General features: G+C 39.3%; 1 protein-coding gene and 1 long non-coding RNA gene across 3 annotated transcripts in view; one reads left to right on the top strand and one right to left on the bottom strand.

Annotated features, from left to right (window-relative positions):
* The first annotated feature begins 1,637 nt into the window (after window positions 1–1,637).
* LOC145713335 (uncharacterized) lies at window positions 1,638–16,469 on the top strand. The gene is made up of 2 exons (XR_014136402.1): window positions 1,638–1,824; window positions 16,256–16,469. It is a non-coding gene; the product is annotated as an uncharacterized LOC145713335 (long non-coding RNA).
* The window catches only part of LOC145713332 (ankyrin repeat domain-containing protein 26-like), a 101,706-nt gene continuing 93,272 nt past the window's right edge, over window positions 14,002–22,435 (bottom strand). Inside the window, exons 4-7 of one of the 2 annotated variants that reach the window (XM_081791820.1) lie at window positions 20,768–20,942; window positions 18,190–18,336; window positions 14,585–14,655; window positions 14,002–14,254 (exon numbers count right to left, since the gene is read on the bottom strand). In XM_081791820.1, coding sequence (XP_081647946.1) covers window positions 14,023–14,254; window positions 14,585–14,655; window positions 18,190–18,336; window positions 20,768–20,942 — 625 coding nt within the window. In that variant the 3' untranslated portion in view covers window positions 14,002–14,022. The remainder of the gene's footprint in view (window positions 14,255–14,584; window positions 14,656–18,189; window positions 18,337–20,767; window positions 20,943–22,435) is intronic. The other variant, XM_081791821.1, reaches the window with a different exon arrangement.

Raw genomic sequence — 22,435 nt, 5'->3', positions numbered from 1 at the left:
CAACAACGACAAAACTGGCTGGAGTTTCAGTGATGCTGAGTTGGGAAGGACTTCCATCCATTCTATATGATTGGTAAGACAAGGTGAGTGGATGTGGTGGTTTTATACATTCGTTGATACTTCTGTGAAAATCCCTCCCCTTAAATATATGCTGGCTTCAGTAACTGGTTTCTAGTGAACAGAATATGCAGAACTGCTGTGATATTTAAGGCCAGCCTAGAAAATGTGATACAGCTTCCATCTTTCTTTCTCTAGGGAAGCTCACCCTTAGAACCCAGCCACCACGTTGTGAGGAATACCAGACTACCTAGTGAGTCTTCATGTAGATACTCCAGCTGAGACTAGCCAACGTCTTAGCCAAGGCCAGCCTCAACAGCCAAACACGTGTGTGAACAAGCCTTTAGATGATTCTAGTCTCCAGCTTCCAGTTATGCCAGCTGATGCCAAATGAAGAAGAAATGAGTTGCCCTACTCTGCTCTCCCTAAACTAAAGATTGGTGAACAAGAGAAATGCTGTTTTGAACTACTAGGTTTTGAGGTGGCTTATTATGCAGCAGTAAATTGCTACCACAGATACTGATACTAAAAATGGTGTGCTGCTATTCAAAAAAACCTAAAACTAAACTTCCTTTGAACCAGGAGGTAGGCTGAACCTGGAAAGATGTAGAAAAGCATAAGAATGAGACCGAAAAAGGGCCTCCACAAGACTCTTAGTGGAAACCTGATGGCCTGTGAAGAGGCTGACAGCAAGGGTTTCTAAGCAAGTGAAGAAAATGACACTGGAGGAAAGGGAAGTCATGCTACAAAATACCTGAAAGTAAAACGGATAGGAAAGAGAAACTAAAGAAAGACTATGCAACTGAAAGGAACCAGGACTTACTGGGTTCAAGTATCTGTTTCTCGTTTACAGCCTCTCTACATGTTGAACTGTCAAATAATGCTAAAATAAAGAAATGGCTTTTGGGTTAAGAGAAAATCCAGGGTGCTACCAGGAAAACAGAAAGATTTAAGGTATGCCTCCAATTTCTTTAAGGATCTTGAGTATAAGATTTTTTTTAAAGTGGGTTCCACACCCAACATGGGGCTTAAACTCAGCACCCAGAGATCAAGTGTCACATGCTCTACCAACTGAGCCAGCCAGGAGCCCCAAGAGTAGACGAATTTTAAAGGCATTGTCATATAAGAGCTTCACAGGAAACCTGAAGCGAAAAGCTTATCTCAAAAGGACTTGGGAGGGTTGCTTTGCTAAAACACGGCATGAAATCCAGTAATATTTACAGAAAACTAAAAAAAGTTAGAGATTTATAATAGCAAAACATACTATTTGCTACCTTGGACTAAAAGAGACCAAATAGTGCAAAATGAAAAGAGGCTTTGGGTCTTAGAAATCCCACAGGGAGGAGGCAGGATGAAAAAACAGCTGCAAATACAGGTCATTCCTTATGAAAAGGAAGAAACCAAGAGCTCAAAGAGTAAAGAAAGGGAAGAGACATGGAGAAAGTATTCCCGTGGTTAGGACTAAGTCCTAACTTAAGAACTGACAGCATACATCAGGCTATATTTCAAAACTCTTATGGACTAGGGTGCTTCCCATCTTCTTTTTCTGAATGGGACAGTCTTCAGCAGTTGACTAGAATGTTGCATTTGTGAGTGATAAATAACTGTCTCTTTCGTTCTCAAGTCCTCATATTGAGAACCCTTGCACTCAAGGGGCTATACTTCAGATACCATAACCCAGGCAGCTTATCCCCACTGCACCTATGATAGTAAGATCTTGGACTCAAGCCCTGAACCTAATGCCATGATAACTGAGACTCGCAGGAGGTATTGGAGGGGGAGGGGAGTGAATGTATTTTTCAGGTGGGAGGAATACAAACATTTGTGGCCAGTGGGTAAATTTTATTGCTTTTTAAAGGTGTCCATAGGTTTTAAATATTAATTCCATTAAAAAAAAGGCCATGGAACAACCTTAGTGACTTGCTCCTAATGAACAGAATATGTGACTATGATCCTGTGAGTATTCCAAGCCTAGGTGACAAAAGGCGATACAGCTTCTGCCTTGCTCTGTATCTCAGGCTGCTTACTTGGAATCTAGCTACCCATCTAGTGAGGAAGCCTAGGCCACAAAGAGGGTCTAGGCGTGTCAGTTTAAGTGTTTCTGCTGCCTCCTGAACTGAAGTCCCAGGCAACAGCCAGCATCAACCACCAGATGTTAGTGAACAAATCTTCAAGTGGATCCAGCCCCAAACCTTTCAGTTGCCCCACCTGAAGCTGAGCGGGGCAGAGACTAGCTGTCCTGGCCACACTTTTCCTAACAGATTTGTGAACAAAAGAAATCTAACCTTTGGGGAGTTTGTTAAGAAAAAAACAAAGATGATAAATTGCAAAGTGGATGAAAAAAAAGAGATAACACCTAAACTTGTATAGGAGAAATTGGTCTCCATTAAAGTAGGATGTAATAAATGTTAAGATTAATTTATTAACAACCAATGGTGCTAATGAGAAGAAGCAGATAACTAGAAGCAAGATCTAAGAAGTTTTTCTCTCAGTTTTTCCCCAGTTAGGATCATATTAGCTGCTCATTTTCCATATATGGCCTTTATTATATTGAGGTATGGTTCCTCTAAGCCTACTTTGTTGAGGTTTGTATCATGAATGGATGTTATAGTTTGTCAAATTCTTTTTCTGCATCTATTGCAATATGATTTTATGCTTTTTTGAAAATTATGTGATATGAGGTATCACATTCATTGACTTGCAAATATTGAACCACCCCTGCAAACCAGGGATAAATCCCATTTGGTTATAGTGAATGATTTTTTTTAATGTTTATTTATTTTTGAGAAAGAGCACAAGAGGGGAGGGACAGAGAGGGAAACACAGAATCTGAAATAGGCTCTAGGGTCCAAGCTGTCAACAGAGCCTGACACTGGGATCAAACCGACGGACCATGAGATCGTAACCTGAGCTGAAGGTGGATGCTTACCTGACTAAGCCACCCAGCTGCCCCTGCCCCCGGTGAATGATTTTTTAATGTATTGTTGGATTCAGTTTGCTTATTTTGTTGAAGATTTTTGCATGTTCATCAGAGATGCTGGCCTGTAATTCTCTTTGTGGTGTCTTTATCTGGTTTTGGTATCAGGGTAAAGCTGGCATAGAATGAATTGGGAAGTTTCCCTTCCTTTTATCTTTTTCTGGAACAAGTTGAAAAGGACAGGTTAAACTTTCTTTTTCCTTTTTTTTTTTTGGATTAGCTCTTCTTTACATGTTAAAATTTACGTCTGAAGTCATCTGGTCCTAGACTTGTGTTTGTTGAGAGTTTTTTGATTCCTGATTCAGTTTCCTTGCTGGTTATTGATTTTTTTCAAATTTTCTATTTCTTCTTGTTTTAGTTTGGTAAGTTATATATTTCTAGGAACTTATTCATTTCTTCTAAGTTGTCCAACTTGCTGGCTTACATTTTTTCACAATATTCTCTCATAAATGTTTGTATTTCTGTGGTGTTGGTTCTTATTTCTATTCATATTTGTGGTTTTATTTATTTTGGTATTTTCTATTTTCTTGATTACTCTGGCTAACACCTTATCAGTTTTATTAATTTTTGCAAAGAACCAGCTCTAGGTTTCATTGATCTGTTCTAGTTTTATCTTTTTGTTTGTCTATCATTCATTTCTGCTTTAATCTCTTTTTTTAATTTCATGTTGAGAGAGACCACACATGAGTGGGGGATGGGCAGAAAGAGAGAGAGAGAGAGAGAGAGAGAGAGGGAGGGAGGGAGAGAGAGAATCCCAGACAGGTTCCATGCCGCCAGCAGAGAGCCTAACACGGGGCTCCATCTCACAACTGTGAGATCATGACCTGAGCCAAAATTGAGAGTCAGACACTTCACCAGTTAGGCCACCCAAGGGCCCCCTGCTCTGATCATTACTTGCTTTCTTCTGTTGGCTTCAGGCTTCATTTGTTGTTCTTTTTCTAGCTCCTTTAGGTGTAAGGTTAGGTTTTTTGAAATTTTTCTTGCTTCTTGAAGTAGGCTTATATTACTATGCACTTCCCTCTTAGGACCACGTTTGAGCATCTCAAAGGTTTCAGAGCAGTGTTTTTTCATTTCCATTTATATACACATATTTTTTAAAATTTCTTCTTGTATTTCCTGTTTAACCCATTCCAGTGTACTAGCACGTTATCTAACCTGCATGTATTGTTTTTAATAATTAAGGCCTGTTTTTATGATCCATTCTTGAGAATATTCCATGTACACTTGAAAACAACGTGTATTCTGTTTTAGGGATGGAACGTTCTGAAAAAATCTCTTAAGTCCAATCTGGTCTGCTCTGTCATTCAAAGCCATTGTTTCTTTTTTTTTTTTTTTTTTTAATATATGAAATTTATTGTCAAATTGGTTTCTATACGACACCCAGTGCTCATCCCAACAGGTGCCCTCCTCAATACCTATCACCCACCCTCCACTCCCTCCCACCCCCCATCAGCCCTCAGTTTGTTCTGTTTTTAAGAGTGTCTTATGCTTTGGCTCTCTCCCACTCTAACCTCTTTTTATTTCCTTCCCCTCCCCCATGGGTTCCCGTTATGTTTCTCAGGATCCACATAAGAGTGAACACATATGGTATCTGTCTTTCTCTGTATGGCTCAAAGCCACTGTTTCTTTGGTGATTTTCTGTTAAGATGTATTTTTTGGTGATTTTTTTTAAAGATCTATTGATGTAAATGGGGTGTTAAAGTACCCTATTACTGTCTTATTATCAATTAGTTCTTTTATGTTGGTTTTTTGTTTTATGTACTTGAGTGTTCTCATGGTGGGTGCATATTTACAGTTGTTAGATCTTCCTATTGGATTGTACCCTTTATTATGATATAGTAGCATTTTTTGGTTCTTGCTACAGTCTTTGTTTTTGGTTATTTATTTTGAGAGAGACAGAGTTGGGGAGGGACATAGGGGGAGAGAAAATTTCAAGCAGCCTCCATGCTGTCAGCCTGGAGCCCAACATGGGGCTCAAAGCCACCAGCCATAAGATCATGACCTGAGCCAAGACCTAGTCGGTCGCTCAAATGACTGAGGCACCCAGGTGTCCCACAGTCTTTGTTTTAAGGACTCTTGTCTAACAAAAGTATCGATATTTTTTCTTTTAACGTGATAAATTTTTCTCCATCCCCTCGCTTTCATTTTTTTAAACAGAATTTATTGTCAACTTGGCTAAAATAAAGTGTGTACAGTGTGCTCTTGGTTTTGGGGGTAGATTCCCGTGGTTCATCACTTATAGACAACACCCAGGGCTCATCCCAACAAGTGCCCTCCTCAATGCCCACCACCCACTTTCCCTTCTCACCCACTGCCCCCGATCAACCCTCTGTTTTCTGCATTCGAGTCTCCTATGGTTTGCCCCTCTCCTTCTCTGTTTGTAACTATTTTTCCCCTTCCCTTCCCCCACGGTCTTCTGTTAAGTTTCTCAAGTTCCACATAAGAGCAAAAACATATGATATCTGTCTTTCTGTGACTTATTTCATGTAGCCTAATACCTTCCAGTTCCAACCACATTGCAAGAGATAGCACGATTTCACTCTTTCTCCTTGCCAGGTAGTATTCCAGTGTATATATAAACCACATCTCTTTCTCCATTCATCCGTTGATGGGCATTTAGGCTCTTTCCACAATTTGGCTATTGTTGAAAGCACTGCTATAGACATTGGAGTACATGTGCCCCTATGAATCAGCACTCCTGTATCCTTTGCATAAATTCCCAGTAGTGCTATTGAGGGGTTGTAAGGTAGTTCGATTTTCAATTGTTTTGAGGAACCTACGCACTGTTTTCCAGAGTGGCTGCACCAGTTTGCATTACCACCAACAGTGCAAGCATCCCCTTTCAATGTGCAGGTGCCTTTATGTCTAAAATGAGGTTTTTATAGGCAGCATACAGATGGGTCTTGTTTTAATCCATCCTGTCACCCTAGGTCTTTTGGTTGGAGTGTTTATTCCATTTATATACAAAGTAATTATTGACAGGTATGTATTTATTGTCATTTTACTACTTGTTTTGTGGTTGTTTCTGGAGATTTTCTCAAATCCTTTATTGTTTTTCTCCCTTTGATGTCTTTCTAATTTGCTTTAATGATATATTTGGATTTCTTTCTCTTTATTCTTTGCATGGTTATTAGTGGGTTTTGGTATATGATAAGCATTAATTTGTATATCACCTCTTCTGCGTGTAGCAGTCTATATTAAGTTGATGGTCACTTAAGTTAGAGCTCATTTTTTTTCTCCTCCCCATGTTTTGATAAGCTATTATATTGTATATCTTTTTGGGGGCATTCCTTGACGATTTTTTTTACAGAAATATACTTTTTTACTGGTTTTACATTTCCTGCCTTTATACTGTCACTTTTGATCTCTCCTTTCCACTCAGAGCCCCTGATAATATTTCTTACAGGCTGATTTAGTGGTCACAAACTCCTTCCATTTTTGTTTGTCTGAGAAATTCTTTATCTCTCCTTCTATTATGAATGATAGCCTTACTGGATAGAGTATATTTGGCTGCAGATTTTTCTCATGCAGCACTTTGAATGTATCATGCCATTTCCTTCTGCCTTGCAAAGTTTCTGTTGAAAAATCTCCTGCTAGCCTTGTGGGTTTTCCCTTGGAAGTGAATGACTTGTTTTGCTGCTTTTAAGATTTGTAGCAGTGGGGCGCCTGTGTGGCTCAGTCAGTTAAGCATGACTTGATCTTAGCTCAAGTCGTGACCTCGCAGTTCGTGGGTTTAAGCCCTCCAGTGGGCTCTGGACTGACAGCACAGAGAGTGCTTGGGATTCTCTGTCTCTCTCTCTCTCTCTGCCCCTCCCCTGCTTGTGTCTGCGTTCTGTCACAGAAATAAAAAAAAAAGCAAAACCAAAAAACAAAACACTAAAAAAAAAGATGATGTTAGCAGTATATTTTGCAAATTTAATTACAACATGTCTTGGGTGTTGACTTTGATGGAAGTTCTCTGTGCCTCCTGGATCTGGATGTCCGTTTTCTTCTCCACATTAGGGAATTTTTCAGCTGTGTCTTCTAATCAATTATCTGTCCCCTTCTCTCTGTCTTTTTCTTCTGGGACTCCTATCATATGAATGTTTTTACATTTGACGGAGTCACTGAGTACCTTAAGTCTATTCTTGCATTGGATAATTCTTCTTTGTCTTCTTCAGTTTCACTGCTTTCCATTACTTTGTCTTCTAGGTCATTAATTTGTTCCTCTGCTTCTTCCAGCTTGCTGTTCATTTTTAATGCACTCTTCATCTCTGATTCTTGAACTCTGTTATGTCTATGGTAAGGGTCCCTCTGATGTCTTCCATTCTTTTCTCAATTCCAGTGAATATCCTTATGATCATGGTTTTAAATTCTCTATTAGGCGTGTTATTTACATCTGTCCCATTTAGGTCTCTGGCCATGGCCTTATCCTGTCCTTTCATTTGGGATAAATGCCTCTGTCTTTTCATTTTATCTAAGTATCTGCCAGCTTCTGTGTGTGAGAGAAGCCAGTTATGTCACCTGCTCCCGAAAGTAATGGACTTAGGAAAAAGACGTCATGTAATGTCCAGGGTCTAGCACTTCAGGGAGTGTCACCAGTGTGTGCTGCATGTGTTCTGCTGTTGTGTTCTGGCTATGCTATCCTTCAGGCCAGTCGTCTGCAGAGGCTCTCCTTGCCTGGGCTGGTGAGTGTTTGGTCCCTGGCCTGAATGTAGCGAGTTTTAACTAGGTGTGCTCTGGTCTGCTTAGGAAATGAGACCTGTCACCACCTCTACTGGAACTGAGGCCAAGGGAAACTCTCTGGTTGGGAGATGTGGTGTGGGCAGGCATTTGTCTTGGTCTGGGGGATGGGTCTGCTGTGCTGGAACTCAAGCAAGAGTGATTGAAAAAGGTAGTTCCACCAGAGTGCAAGGGGGTGGTGCTTGGTGTAAGCAAGTTAGGTAGCCAGTGTTAGCAATGCACTGCTTCCTGCAGGTGGCTTTATGTTTGTGGTGAGGGGCAGGAGGAGATGGTGCCGGCCAGCGGCTTTGTTCCTACAGACAGGTCTCTCTGAACTTTGCCTCTGAGGGACGTGCTCTGAGAAGAGCAAATAATCTACCCACTGTGTTCCCCAGGCACTTTTCAGACCACTGTATCCATGCTGTATGCTCCCACGTTGTTTGCCTGCTCTCTGTCCAAGAGCAGTGCAGTACCTCAGGACTCTAACCCATCTAAACCGGATGCCCTTTAAAACTCCAGACTTTAAGGACTACTGGTTGCAAGAACTCACGAAATACAGCCCCTCTTGTTTTCCAAGCCAGTGGGTATGGGGATATGTTCTCTTTGTGCATTCCCCTGTGTGTTCCTCTCTCTCATCCTTACCCACAACCTCGAATCCCTCCCCTCTGCAGCAGCCAGGATATGTTTCTCTTCTAGGCGACACTTCTGCATCAAGGACCTTCTTTGATGTGGCCTCTTTTCTCCCTTTTGTTGTGGAGTTTGTTCTGTCAGTCTTCAGGTCGATTTCTAGGGTATTTAGGGTGAGCTGACTGTTATCTAGTTGTATTCGTGGGATGAGGCAAGCCTAGAGTCCTCCTACTCCTCTGCCATCTTCCTGTCTCTAAGATCTTTTGCTAAGATTCCCTTCAATTTCAACAATTCTTACAAGTAGGCAGGAATGCCTCTTTAGAATTTCCCCTCAAGTTAAGGGAGAAGCACAGACATACGATTTGAAGCACAATAGTTGAAAAACTAGAAAGAGTCAATTTGATAACCAAAATTGGGCCTTTGATCTGATTTCAATTAAAGGAAATAGGCAGCTTTCAGTATTTTTTAATCCATTGAATACTCAATCTTCATTCTCCTTTCCTCAGTGAGGAAATAAAGAGACTGTTATGGAATCATTTTTCATCTTTTCAGTAGCAAAACAAATGTACTGTCCTTTAGCACTACTGAAATCAACTGCACATTCTCCTTTACCTTACTCCAACCTTGTTTGTGTGGGGAGGTAAGACCATTTCATCTTTGTGTTGTCCCACAATGCTTCTCCATATCATACAAGTTGGCTTCAAAAATTTTTTTGTCATTCAAATTACCAATCTACTATTTGTTTCTGATAAATCAACTTAATACTACCTCACTTTGTACAGCTGTATTATTTGAATGATGTAATGTTTATTCCATTAATTATATGCCGAGCTATAACGTCTAGCTATGCATATCTTTCTATTTAAGTGAAAGAAGGGGGTACAGGCTACTGTGTTTTCCAAAAATGTAGGATCTGTGCCAAGAACAGGATTAACACCAGTGTTACACACAAGAACCAGGTCAGAAGAGGATCTCATTGTGAACTGCAAGATGATGGATTAGCAAGATTGCTTAACAGGAAAGAGGAATAGCCCAGAGTTAATCTTTTCCTTCCTAGATGGTGAAAACTATGGATGAGTCTATGCATTATAATGAGATAATAAAATATAATGAAGTAAACGGTAGACTGAGTCAAGAGATCCTATGGCCAAGATTTGATGGAAATGAAAGTGGGCAGCACTGACTGAGACACTAAAAGTTTGCACAGGCGGGGAACCTGGGTGGCTCAGTCAGTTGAGCCTCAACCTCTCAGGTCATGATCCCAGGGTCATGGGATCAAGACCCCTGTCAGCCTCCACACTAAGTGTGAAGCCTGCTAAAAATTCTCTCTCCTCTCTCTCTCTCTCCCTCTCCCTCTCTCTCTCTCTCTCTCCCCACACACCCCCTTGTCCTGCTTGTGCATGCTCTAAAAAGATATATAAGTAAGTAAGTAAATAAGTAAATAAATAAATAAATAAATAAAAAGTCTGAACACACTAAAGAAAGAGCATTTTATCTTTTTGAGCCTGACTTCACATTGAGTCATGGGGTCAGCAAGGCATAGGCTGGCGAAAGGGTCCTTCAATAAGCAAAAATCTCTATAGGAGCAAAGTTAAGTTCTACTACATTGACTTTTTATTATTACACAAGTGACTGGTAATTTGCAAGATAACTAGGAAGAAGTTTTCATAAAATTTGATGTGGTACTGGCATAAGGACAGACATATAGATCAATGTATTAACATTGAGAATATAAAAATAAACTCTCACATTATAGTGAACTGATTTTCCACAAGGGTGGCAGACAATTAAATGGAATAAGAATAGTCTTTGTAGCAAACGGTACTGGGACAGATGGATACCCATATGCAAAGTAATAAAATCAGACCTCTACCCCATAGCATATATACAAAATTAACTTAAAATCTAAGAGCTAAAATGATAAAACTCTTAGAAAAAAGCTTACGTGTATATGTTTGTGACTGGATTTGGCAATGATTTCTTGGACATGACACCAAAAGACAAAAGCAGATTAAGTTTACTTCATCAAAATTAAAAACTACTATGCTTCAAATATCACCATCAAGAAAGTGAAAAGGCAAGTGACTAAATAGGAGAAAATACCTGAAAATCCCATATCTGCTAAGGGATTTGTATGTAGGATATTTAAATAACTCTTCCAATAATGAAAAGACAATCCAATATAAAAACGGGCAAAAGAATGGATTAGTTCTTTAAAGACGATACAGAAATGGATAATAATCACGTTCAAAGGGAGATGTTCGGGGTGCTGGGTGGTTCAGTCAGTTAAGCTTCTGACTTGGGCTCAGGTCACGATCTCACGGTTTGTGGGTTCGAGCCCTGCATCAGGCTCTGTGCTGACAGCTGGGAGCCTGGAGCCTGTTTCAGATTCTGTGTCTCCCTCTCTCTCTGCCCCTCCCCTGCTCACACTGTCTCTCTCAAAAATAAAAGAGACATGTTCAACATCATTAGTTCTAAGAAAATGCAAACCAAAAACCACAAGATGCCATTTCATACCCACTAGAATTGCTATCATAAAAGCAACAGATAATGACAAACATTGGCAAGAATCAGGAAAATGGGAACTCTCAAAAACTGCTGATGAAAATGTAATGTTGCTGCCACTTTGCAAACAGTCTGGCAGTTCCTCAAAAGGTTAAACTAGAAAAACAATTGTTCTAAACTTATTTGAGAGAGAGTGCACAAGTGGGGTAGAGGGACAGAGGAGAGGGAGGGAGAGAATCCCAAGCAGGCTCCATGCTCAGAGCAGAGCCCAATGTAGGGCTTGATTCCACAACCCTGAGATCATGACCTGAGCTGAAATCAAGAGCCGGCCACGCACCCGGCTGAGCCACCCAGGTGCCTGCCCCTCCTCAAAAGGTTGAAAAAACAAAACAAAAACAAACAAAAAAGGTTTATTTAGCAGAGTTACCATATGAAGCAGCAACTGTATTTATAGGTATACACCCAAGAGAAATCAAAACATGTTCACATAAAAAGTTGTTCATTACACAAAAAATAACCTCACAATGGATGAAAGACCTCAATGGAAGACAGGAAGCTATCAAAATCTCAAGGAGAAAGCAGGCAAAACCCTCTTTGATCTTGCCTGCAGCAGCATCTTATTCAAAACGTCTCTGGAGGCAAGGGAAACAAAGGCAAAAATGAACTAGGGGGACCTCATTAAAATAAAAAGCTTGTGCACAGCGAAGGAAACAATCAACAAAACTAAAAGGCAGCTGACAGAATGGGAGAAGGTATTTGCAAATGACATATCAGATAAAGGGTTAGTATCCAAAATCTACAAAGAACTTCTCAAACTCAACACCCAGAACACAAGTCATCCAGTGAAGTAATGGGCAAAAGACATGAATAGACACTGCTCCAAAGAAGACATCCAGATGGCCATACAAATCAAAACCACACTGAGATACCACTTTGCGCCTGTCAGAATGGCTCACATGAACAACTCAGGCCACAACAGATGTTGGTGAGGATGCAGAGAAGAGGATCTCTTTTCCATTGCTGGTGGCAATGCAAGCTGGTGCAGCCACTCTGGAAAACAGTATGGAGGTTCCTCAAAAAACTAAAAATAGACCTACCCTACGACCCAGCAATTGCACTACTAGGCATTTATGCAAGGGATACAGGTGTGCTGTTTCGAAGGGACACATGCACCGCCATGTTTATAGCAGCACTCTCAACAATAGCCACAGTATGCAAAGAGCCCAACTGTCCACCGATGGATGCATGGATAAAGAAGATGTGGTATGGGGTGCTTGGGTGGCTCAGTCGGTTAAGCGGCCGACTTTGGCTCAAGTCATGATCTCGCGGTCTGTGAGTTCGAGCCCCGCATCGGGCTGTGTGCTGACAGCTCAGAGCCTGGACCTGTTTCAGATTCTGTGTCTCCCTCTCTCTGACCCTCCCCTGTTCACGCTCTGTCTCTTCCTGTCTCAAAAATGAGTAAAAAGTTAAAAAAAATAAAAAAAAATAGATGTGAGATATATATATATATTACTCGGCAATCAAAAAGAATGAAATCTTGCCATTTGCAACTACGTGGATGGAACTGGAGCATATTATGCTAAGTGAAATTAGTCGGAGAAAGACAAAAATCATATGACTTCCCTCGTATGAGGACTTTAAGAGACAAAACAGATGAACAAAAGGGAAGGGAAACAAAAATAATATAAAAACAGGGAGGAGGACAAACACAGGAGACTCATAAATATGGAGAACTGAGGGTTGCTGGAGGGGTTGTGGGAGGGGGGATGTGCTAAATGGGTAAGGGCATTAAGGAATCTACTCCTGAAATCATTGCTTCACTAAATGCTAACTAATTTGGATGCAAATTTAAAAAAATAAAAACCAAAGATACAACAAAAAGAATAACGTCCCGCACACCACCAAAAAATTTCTCAACCCAGGAAGCCTCTGGTTTGGGGATTCAGGAGATAAGGACCTTCTAGAGAAGTCAGAGCTATGGACTGAGTTGGCTGAAAGCTAAGCTTTTCACAGGGAAGACCTTAAAGTGGCAGCTAATTTCATGCCATAACCTTAATTCTTTTCTATAGGGATCTACAGAAAATCCCTCGTTATTCTTTAATAAGCTTCATCAGTTTTAGATATTCTTACAAATTTTAGTTTTTGAGACCTTAATGATTCTTTAGGACATAGTAGCAGGACAACGCCTAGCACTCTCCTTCATAGAAGACTGATCAACAGAGTGTCATGTTACTCGCATGAAAAGTTCCCTAATACAATGTGACTCATTTATAAGAGGTCTAGAAAAGAAAATAATTTTCAATGTCTCTTCAGCCACAAAAAGGACCAGTCAACAGAATGTTCTAGTTCCCCTGACGGGTATAGCTGTCCAATGAAACTTGCATGTATATTATATAGCTTTTGTGACTGACAGAAACTAGTTGGTCAGTGTATCTACCTCATTGCTCCCACTTAGGATTTATAATGTGAATCCTACAAAGGAGGGTGAGAGTGGGATGACATTAACTGTTCCGCTTGAAAAACAGATGGGGTTTCACTAACTATCAGTAAGTTAGAATCCTGAATGGCACATTAGTCTCTTCTGAGATTGAATTGTGAAATCTCTGAAAGGCTGATGAACTCAAGGGAGTGGAAAAAGAAAATGAGTTTCTGAACTTGCAAAGGTAGGAGCACTATGTTACTAGATAAGGCCCTGACAGAGCAGACATTTCTGCTATTTTACTGGCATTTCTTTTCCTTTACAAATCCAACAAAAAGTCCATTCCTTTGAAAAGGACGTTTGCATAAGGACCTGCTAGTCATTCTTGATGAAGACAATAAATTGCAAACTTGTAATTACAAATTACAACTAATCACCATTAACATAACCCGTTCTCAAACTCTCACTGAAGGGTTGAGACTACAAGAGAAAGTCAAAATTCAAGATGAAATGATCACTCAAAGTGTGCGGAAGTTTGAAACACGCTGAAAAATATTAGCAGGGACTCACACATCTGTATGCCAACGTTCACAGCAGAATTATATACAATAGCCAAAAGGAGGACTAAACCAAATGCTCACTGCGGTATATATAAATTGTTGCTTTTCTTAGATTCTCACAATATTTTTATTTAAATCTCACTACAAACATCAATGCTTTATGAATTCAGTCAACTTCATCTATATAGAAGAATTACATCACTAGTAGCAAGCAGGAACAATATCAACCAAATATTTTGATCAGGGAGATTTTCCATATGATCAGTGAAATAAGGATTCCTTTCAGTAGGACAGGCATTAAGAGATCGACTTACCATACTTGCCTTTAGCAAGTTGCTCTGAAGATCTTGAATTTGGGCTGCTTGATGTTTGATGGTTTCTTCTTGCCTGGCATTTTTAACCTTTAGCCTAAAATGCAGATCTTAAGATAATTATTCTCACACATAGTTTTAAAACAGTACCGTGTAATTTCTGAACAAATGAGGGTATTACAGAAATTCTTAAAATTGTATCAAGAGGAAGATTTGGGAATTGTACCAATTTTCTCGTTGTGTTTTGTGGTAATGGTGCAAAATTGAGAGATAAGATGCCAAAATTTTGCATTTCAAAATAGCTCAAAGCTGGAACTTGTATCCAGCTTAACAATGATATACTGGCATAACTAATACATTTCTCATAGTACACTGCTTATCTGCTTTACAAATAATCAAGCTATTTTCTGTTAGGTTTAAATTCTACTTTAGCATATGATCTTTCATCTTCTCAGCGTATCTTACGGCCTCTGCATGTCGTTCCTGTGCTTCTTGCAACTAAAATAAAGAAAAAAAATAATTTTAAATACCGACAATCTAGTAGAACACCATCACCTGTTTCTGTACCTAAATGTTTTTGCTTTTTGTTTTTTTTTGACTTGAAAGAGAGACAGAGAGGGAGAGAGCACACACAGGTGGGAAGGGAGTCAGAGGAAGAGACAGAGAAAATGGCAAGCAGGCTGCAAGCTCAGGTTGAAGCTTGATGTGGGGCTCGGTCTCATGACGGGTCTCATGATGTGGGGTTTGGGATCATGACCTGAGTGGAAATTAAGAGACAGGACCCTCAACCAACTAAGCCGCCCAAGCGCCCCTGTAACTAAAATCTTATTGGACCCAGCCACACCCTCCTCTACATGCTGGTTGACGGCTACTTTGAGGTCATAACAAACGAGTTCAGCTTCTACAACAGAGGCTATGGCCTACAAAGCCGAAAACATTTCAATACTGTTACAGAATAGTTTACCAATCTTACTCTCCTACAAAAATATAACGTTGTTAATGTTTTTAAATTACATATTATCAGATAAACATAAAAATATATCTACTGGTCAAATGGAGGAAATATAGGAATTTACCTTATGGTAAACATTTCTGTTTTCATATTCCAAGCACCATATCAACTATGATTTTAAATATTCACATAGGTGAATGACATTGCTATTCTCGTGATTATAAAACTGAACATGCTGTTTTCAGTGACTACGAGATATTTCATGGAAGAGTTTGACAAGCAGTATCCTAGTAGGAGCCAGAAAGCCTGGGTCTGAATTCCCAATTCTGCTGGTTATGAGCTGTAAGACCTTGAGCACACTACCTAAAACTTCCGTGTCTCAGTCTCTGCATCTGTAAAATGAAGGTAATAACAGCACCTACTGGGGTACCTGAGTGGCTCAGTCGGGTCAGCGTCTGGCTCTTGATTTCGGCTCAGGACATGATCTCAGGGTCATGTGATTGAGCCCCACATCGAGCTCTGCATGGACAGCGAGGAGCCTGCTTGGGATTCTCTCTCCCTCCCTCTCTCTCTCTCTCTCCCTTTTTCTCTCTCCCCACATGCCCTTCCCAACAATCTCTCTCTCTCTCTCTCTCTCAAAACAAAGGACCTGTGGACAGGTCCACATTGTCTGTGGACAATGCTCACAGACTACGGTACAAATAGCACCTCCTTGACTGAGTAGTAGATCCTTTACATGACCATCAGAGGCAAGGGAAAGCCACTGACATGGAAATAATCGAGTCTTGCGAAACTAAAGTTCCTCAATCATTTCATGTCCATACTGTTTACGTTAGGCTGCTTTAGCATGTACTCCGATGAAGAGATTAAGGCTTTGTGGTAACAGCATATCAGAAAAGCTGTCCCCAGATATTTGCAGTTGGTAAAGTGCTATAAATGTGTAAATCCCAGTCCTGGCTGTGTAATGAAGAAAGACAAATTTAGCGTGCTTTATCATAGTGAGAGGGAAACAAGAACTAAACATTTGATTGAACATTTCTCCTCTATTTGATTAAGTGCTTTCATTAATAGTTTTACTTATGTAAGTGTGTGTGTGTGTGTATAGAGATATACACACATCTTTTTAACGTTTATTTTTTGATACAGAGCACGAGTCTGAGTGGCGCAGAACGTGAGGGACCCAACGGATCCAACGCAGGCTCTGCTGACAGCAGAAAGCCCGATGCAGGGCTCCATCTCAAGAACGTGGAGATCATGACCTGAGCCAAAGGCAGACTCTGATCGGACTGGAGCCAGCCAGGCACCCCTCAATTTAGTATTTCATTTCTTAGCATACATTTAGAATAAAAGCTTTGTTATACCAACGTTTCCAAGAAGAATTTATTGATACGGCATAAAGTACTTAATTTTATCGGAAAAACTGTTAAGTTAAAATATTTTCAATTTATACAAGGATAAGTACCACACGTATCAAATAGTATCATCCCTTAAATTTATACTTAGGAAGACGAAATTACCTGTCATGAAAAAAATAAAAACAATGTCAAATAAAGGACTAAATTGCTCTGCACAGGCTAGATGACAAGTGTCAAGAGAGTTAAAGCTAATGGGAGTTAGAACAGTCAGAGAAAGTTCATTGGAAAGGAGACTGTGAGCCAAGTCTGAATAACACAGGTTTACTCAAGAGGAACAGAAACTAAAAAGACAGTAAGGACAGCATGAGTAATGGCTGAGAGATGGTGACATCAACCCAATTAACTCAGAGGATAAAATCTGATGGCAGAGACAAAAACGGATGTCCACACAAGAACTACGTGAATGTTCATAAGCAGCAGTATTAATAGGCAAGAAGTGGACACAACCCAAAGGTCCATCAACTGATGAATGAACAAGGGCCTTAGCCCACAATGGAGTACTGTTTGACAATAAAAAGAAATGAAGCTCTGATAGAAGCTGTAACCGACACAAATGAACCCAGAAAACATTAAGTGAAGCTAGCTAGTCCCAAGGGACCACACGTTGTGTGACTCCATTTATATGAAATATTCACAAGAGGCAACGCCATTGAGAGACCAAGTAGTAGACTGAGGCTGGGGGCAACGGGGAAGGGTTTCCTTTCAGGGTGAGGAAAACATTCTACTTGATGGCAGTGATGGTTGCACGAGTGTACACAGAGACAGTGAACTGTGCATGGCGAATGGGTGACTTTCATGGTATGTGTATTGTACCTCAAAAAAGCTTTAAAAAAACCCAATGGCAGGACACAGAGAATGTTCTTAATTCTCGCTTTTGGGCGTCCACACTATACATGATCTGAATATTTCCGTGCTTTGACAATATGTCTAAAAGGTAAAGAAAATGGAGGAAATGCCTAAGTTCAAGTGGTTTGTTAAGTGATCTTTCTGTACACATCATCCTGATATCAATACGCATTCTTCCCAAAAGTGAAGATGAGAACTAAGAAAATTATCTGAGACATTCCATTAAACATTATCTTCTGATTTGATCCAGCTCGCCTCATCATGGTAATAGAGATATCGTTAAAAAACATTGTTTAGTAGGGGACAAAAGTCTCTTGGGGCACCTGGGCGGCTACGTCAGTTAAGCATCCAATTCTGGTTTTCAGCTCAGGTCATGATCTCACGGTTCATGAGACTGAGCCTCACATTGGCTCTACACTGACAGCATGGAGCCTGCTTGGCATTCTCTCTCTCTCCTCTCTCTGCCCCTCCCCTGTTAACATGCACGCACACACTCTCTCTCACTCTTTCTCTCAAAATAAATTAAAAAACTGTGAAAAAATTTTTAAAGAATGAAAGAAGTCTCTCAATTTCTGTGAGGAAGGATACAAAAGCCTCAACTTTCCTAAGAGTATTATAAGAAAACAATGTATAACACGAATAGTAGAAGGGAAGGCAGAATTTACGAAATAAGTGCATTGTAAAGATACTAAAATCATAATAAATTAATTAAAATGAAAATACCAAAGAAAGCAGTCCATGGACATTAGTATCCTAAAACACTTTATATTATTTAACCAGCTATAAGTTAGCTGTTGACAGGTTACATTTATTACATACCTGACTTCTGATTTGACCTAATTTCTTCTTGAGATCCCGTGTTTCATCTTCCAGACGAAGATGGGACGTAACCTCTGGGGAAGCCTCTGACATAGACTGTTTCTTCAGAGTATCAGCCAGTTCTTGTTGAAGTTGTCTCGCAACTACCTAATAAGACATTTCTGTTACTGATTTTCTAAATCATCTTATTATTAAATTATGTTAATAATAGACAACTCTCATATACGTACTTTGAGAAGTAGCAACGCATACATCAATTCACCGTCTTTCTGTAACACACACATTCCTGTTCACTGAATTCAGTTAAAGACACAAAAGGTGTTATCTCCCTGCCTAGTTCTGATTTTTTATGGTGTCTCTTTCCAGTCTTAGCACGACAATTTCATCCTGCAACATGTGGTTTTTATGCAACCGAACTTGTGTTTTCTCATGATTATCAGAAAGCTAAGTAAAACCAAGCACATTTTCAGATAGCACTCAATAAAATGGCATTATCATGATTTTCTTTGAAATGAAAGTATCATCTATGTTTCAACAATGAAAAGGTTGCAGGGGGTGCCAGGGTGGTTCAGTTGGGTAAGTGTCTGACTCTTGATTTTGGCTCAGGGAATGATCTCACATTCTGTGGGTTCAAGCACCGCATCAGGCTCTGTGCTGACAGTCAGGAGCCTGCTCAGGATTCTCGCTCTCCCTCTCCCTGCCCCTCCCCTGCTTGCATTCTCTCTCTCACTCTCTCTCTCTCTAATGAATAAAGAAACATAAAAAGAAAGAAAGGTAGGAAGGAAGGTTACAGTAAGTGAATATCCAACTGGAAAAAAATACAGTTGGCTCCAAATCTCACATTTTATACAAGCATAAGTTCCCAAAAGTTCAGAACTTTAACTGAAGATAATGAAGGCATGAAAGTAAAAAAGAATTTGTGAGAAAAGTGTTCAGGATCTCAGAATTGGAAAAGCCTTTCTCTGATTTACAACAAACCCAAAGGCCTGAAATAAAAGATTAATAAATCTGACTACACTTAAAAATTGAGTTTAGAGTAGATATCGAACACAGCTACCTCACAGTAAAATCCTTAGCTCTGCATATACTCGGACAGATTAAATTTCCTAAAATTCTTCTTTCCTGAGAATATTTCATAGATATCTACTTTGCTACCATTTCTATAGTCAGTTATAAGAATTATATCTATTGATAACTGACAAATCTAGGCACTGTACTATAATAGAAACACTTCTACATACATCAATGAACTCATTTGGTTATCACAATTCTAGAATGGAGAGATTAAAACGGTGAGCTGCAGGACTCTCCCCAGGTCTTCTCACTCCACAACTAGTGCTCTTGCACCAACCACTGCCACTTCTCTAGTGTAAATACACAAGTACGAAAGAAGTCTTGTATTTCAAAACACTGATAGGAAATAAGGTGAAATTTATACATCTCTTAGAATACCATGAGATTATTTACTGCTACAATAACTTGTATTTCCTCTTCATGTTGAAAACAGTAATAAATATAAAAGAGGGGAAATACACTCAACTATTTCATTAGGAATAAAATACCTATCAATAAATTATCATTAAGTATATACCACAGCATACCATTGTTATCAAACATTCCTTGTAATGAAATAGGATGCTACTTGAAGCAAAATTACTTTTCTCAAAAGTAGGAGACTTGATGCTGAAAATATGATCAGTGAACTGGCTACACTCGTCCTCCTGTCCATTAGTGAAGTGTTCAACTAACCTATTAATATATCAAGGCAGTGAAGTAACTGTTCAAAACCAAAACACATGTTGCTAGTAGCAATAGTTTTGAGATTAGGGAAAGCTCATCGATTCCTACAGAAAGTAATAAAAGCCTCTCCTTTGGATGAGGACATTATGAATGTCACTAGTTGTTGCAGACAAATGCATTTAATCAAGAATATTATTTTATCCAGTGAAGCAAAAATGCCACCGTCCCCCATGCCCCTCCGCAAAATATATGTGCTTTTAAAATCCTCTATAGTTTCCATGATGAACAGAGTTCAGTTTCATATATACATACATATAAATATATATATATATATATATATATATATATACACACACACACACACACACATATAGACACACACACACGGAGATAAAAATAATAACTAAAAAATAGAATGTATACAAATACATACACACATGTACTTCAAAATAACTAAAGAAGATATTTTAGAATTAGTTTTCTTATGAGCCATTTCTAGCTCCTTTTGCTTGCAAAGGTGATTGTTTAGACTTCCATCTTGTAAGACTCTGGCCTTCTGTTCTGGAGAAAGTTGCCACTGAGTGTCACTGCGCTCTTCTACAACCTGGAGAAACATTTCATTATGATTCTGGTCTCATCCCATTAAAAAAAAAAAAGGTCAAAAGCTGAGGAGGAGAACTTTAAAAAAATGTTCAAAGGAACATGATCCCATGTTTTAATTTATTTTAAACCTAAATAATATATATTGAGTCATAGGGATACTATAAAATATATATGTATAATATACCAAACTATGTAATATTGATGGAAATACAGTTTTTATCAAAAACTGATTTACCTGATTTTTTGCGGCCTTCAATTCCATGTTTAGCGTTCTCAGAGCGAGTTCAACTTGTTTTGTTTCAACTTCTTTCTTATATTCGTCTTCTTTTCTTCTTAACTTTTCCCTAATTTTTTCATATAACATATCAGCATTTCTTCTTTCTTCTTCTTCTTCTTGTTTTAAGGTACATCTGCAATTACATGTGCTTCTTTTAAAATTTGCTTTGGTAGACATAAAAAGTTCATTTTATGATCTGGTTCCACATAAGTTGGCTTATTATCCAAATGAAAAATTTCTATGTTCTCCAACTGTTTTCCTTGTAGGGCTCATGTTTTTAATTTCTCAGTTCAATCTCTTCCACACCATATATACAGTTGAAAAGAAGCCAGGAGAAAGCATTATGCAACTTAGTTTTAGTCAGTAATAACTCTGATAGATGTTGTAGGAAAGGAAGTTTGAAATTATTCAGGAAAGTTAGAGTTGAAAATTACCCCTTTTCCCACAGGTATAATTATTCCTCCATAGGACAGATAATTCACTCATAAAAAAGAGAAGTTGCTGTCTACAAGCAAGTTTATCAATTTCCTGGAAATAAAATTTCCACTTGACGAAACCTTACAGGTACCTCTAAAAATGATGTGCAGTGAAAGACAGCATCTGTGGATGTTGTTTCCACAACATACACGTGCAGATTACTGTCATCCAAGACTAGGCTGACGAGTCTAATATCTGTTGCCTATGTTTTTTATTTCTTCTTCCACAACACTTGCAACTTACCTTGTTGATGATTACCTACTTTAGGAATCACTTAAACATCCCTTCTAGAACAACACAGGATACGTATTAATTAAGTAAACAATAAAGAGTAATATGACCTTTCAGCATACACTTTTGAAATAATTTTATCTACCTATGACAGAGATGTTGAAAAAACTTATCAGTAATCACTTTCCGTATTACTTTTTTTTAATGTTTATTCATTTTTGAGAGAGAAAGGGAGAGCCCATGCAAACAAAGGAGGGGGAGAGAGAGAGAGAGGGAGGCAGAAAATCCGAAGTGGGCTCTGCACTGACAACACACAGCTCGATGTGGGGCTCGAACTCACGAACCCTGAGATCATGACCTGAGCCAAAGTCGGACGCTTGACTGACTGAGCCACCCAGGCACCCCCATTTTACTTTGTTTAAATTTTTTATTGAGACAGAGATGATGCAAGTGAGCAAGAGTGGAGAGAGAGCAAGAGAGACAGAATCCCACGAGGGGCAGACAGACAGGGAGAGACAGAGTGTGAGAAGAGGAGTCCACCCGAAGCGGGGCTCGTGCTCACCCAAAGCAGGGCTTGAGCCCACCCAAAGCAAGGCTCAAACTCACGAGATCATCACTTGAGCTGAAGCCAGATGCTTAACCAGCTGAGCCACCCAGGCACCCCCACTTTACCTTTTAAGCCCTGCATGTTAAGAAGCAAACGGAATCAATTTTGGGGAATTTTACTGTCTTGAGAAAAATGACCATTTTATACTCTGTTGGTAGGTACAGAAAGTAATATAAACTTTCCTGAGAACAATTTAAAAATATGGATTAAAGACCTTTTGTAAAATTTTTATACTTTAACCAGATTATATTATATTGAAGAATTGATTCCAAGTAAGTAACCAGACATGTAGAAACAGATTTATATAAAAG

Source organism: Panthera onca, chromosome F1 (assembly GCF_046562875.1).
Source record: "Panthera onca isolate mPanOnc1 chromosome F1, mPanOnc1 haplotype 2, whole genome shotgun sequence".
Lineage (NCBI taxonomy): Eukaryota > Metazoa > Chordata > Mammalia > Carnivora > Felidae > Panthera > Panthera onca.
This window is presented reverse-complemented; position numbering and strand designations above follow the sequence as displayed.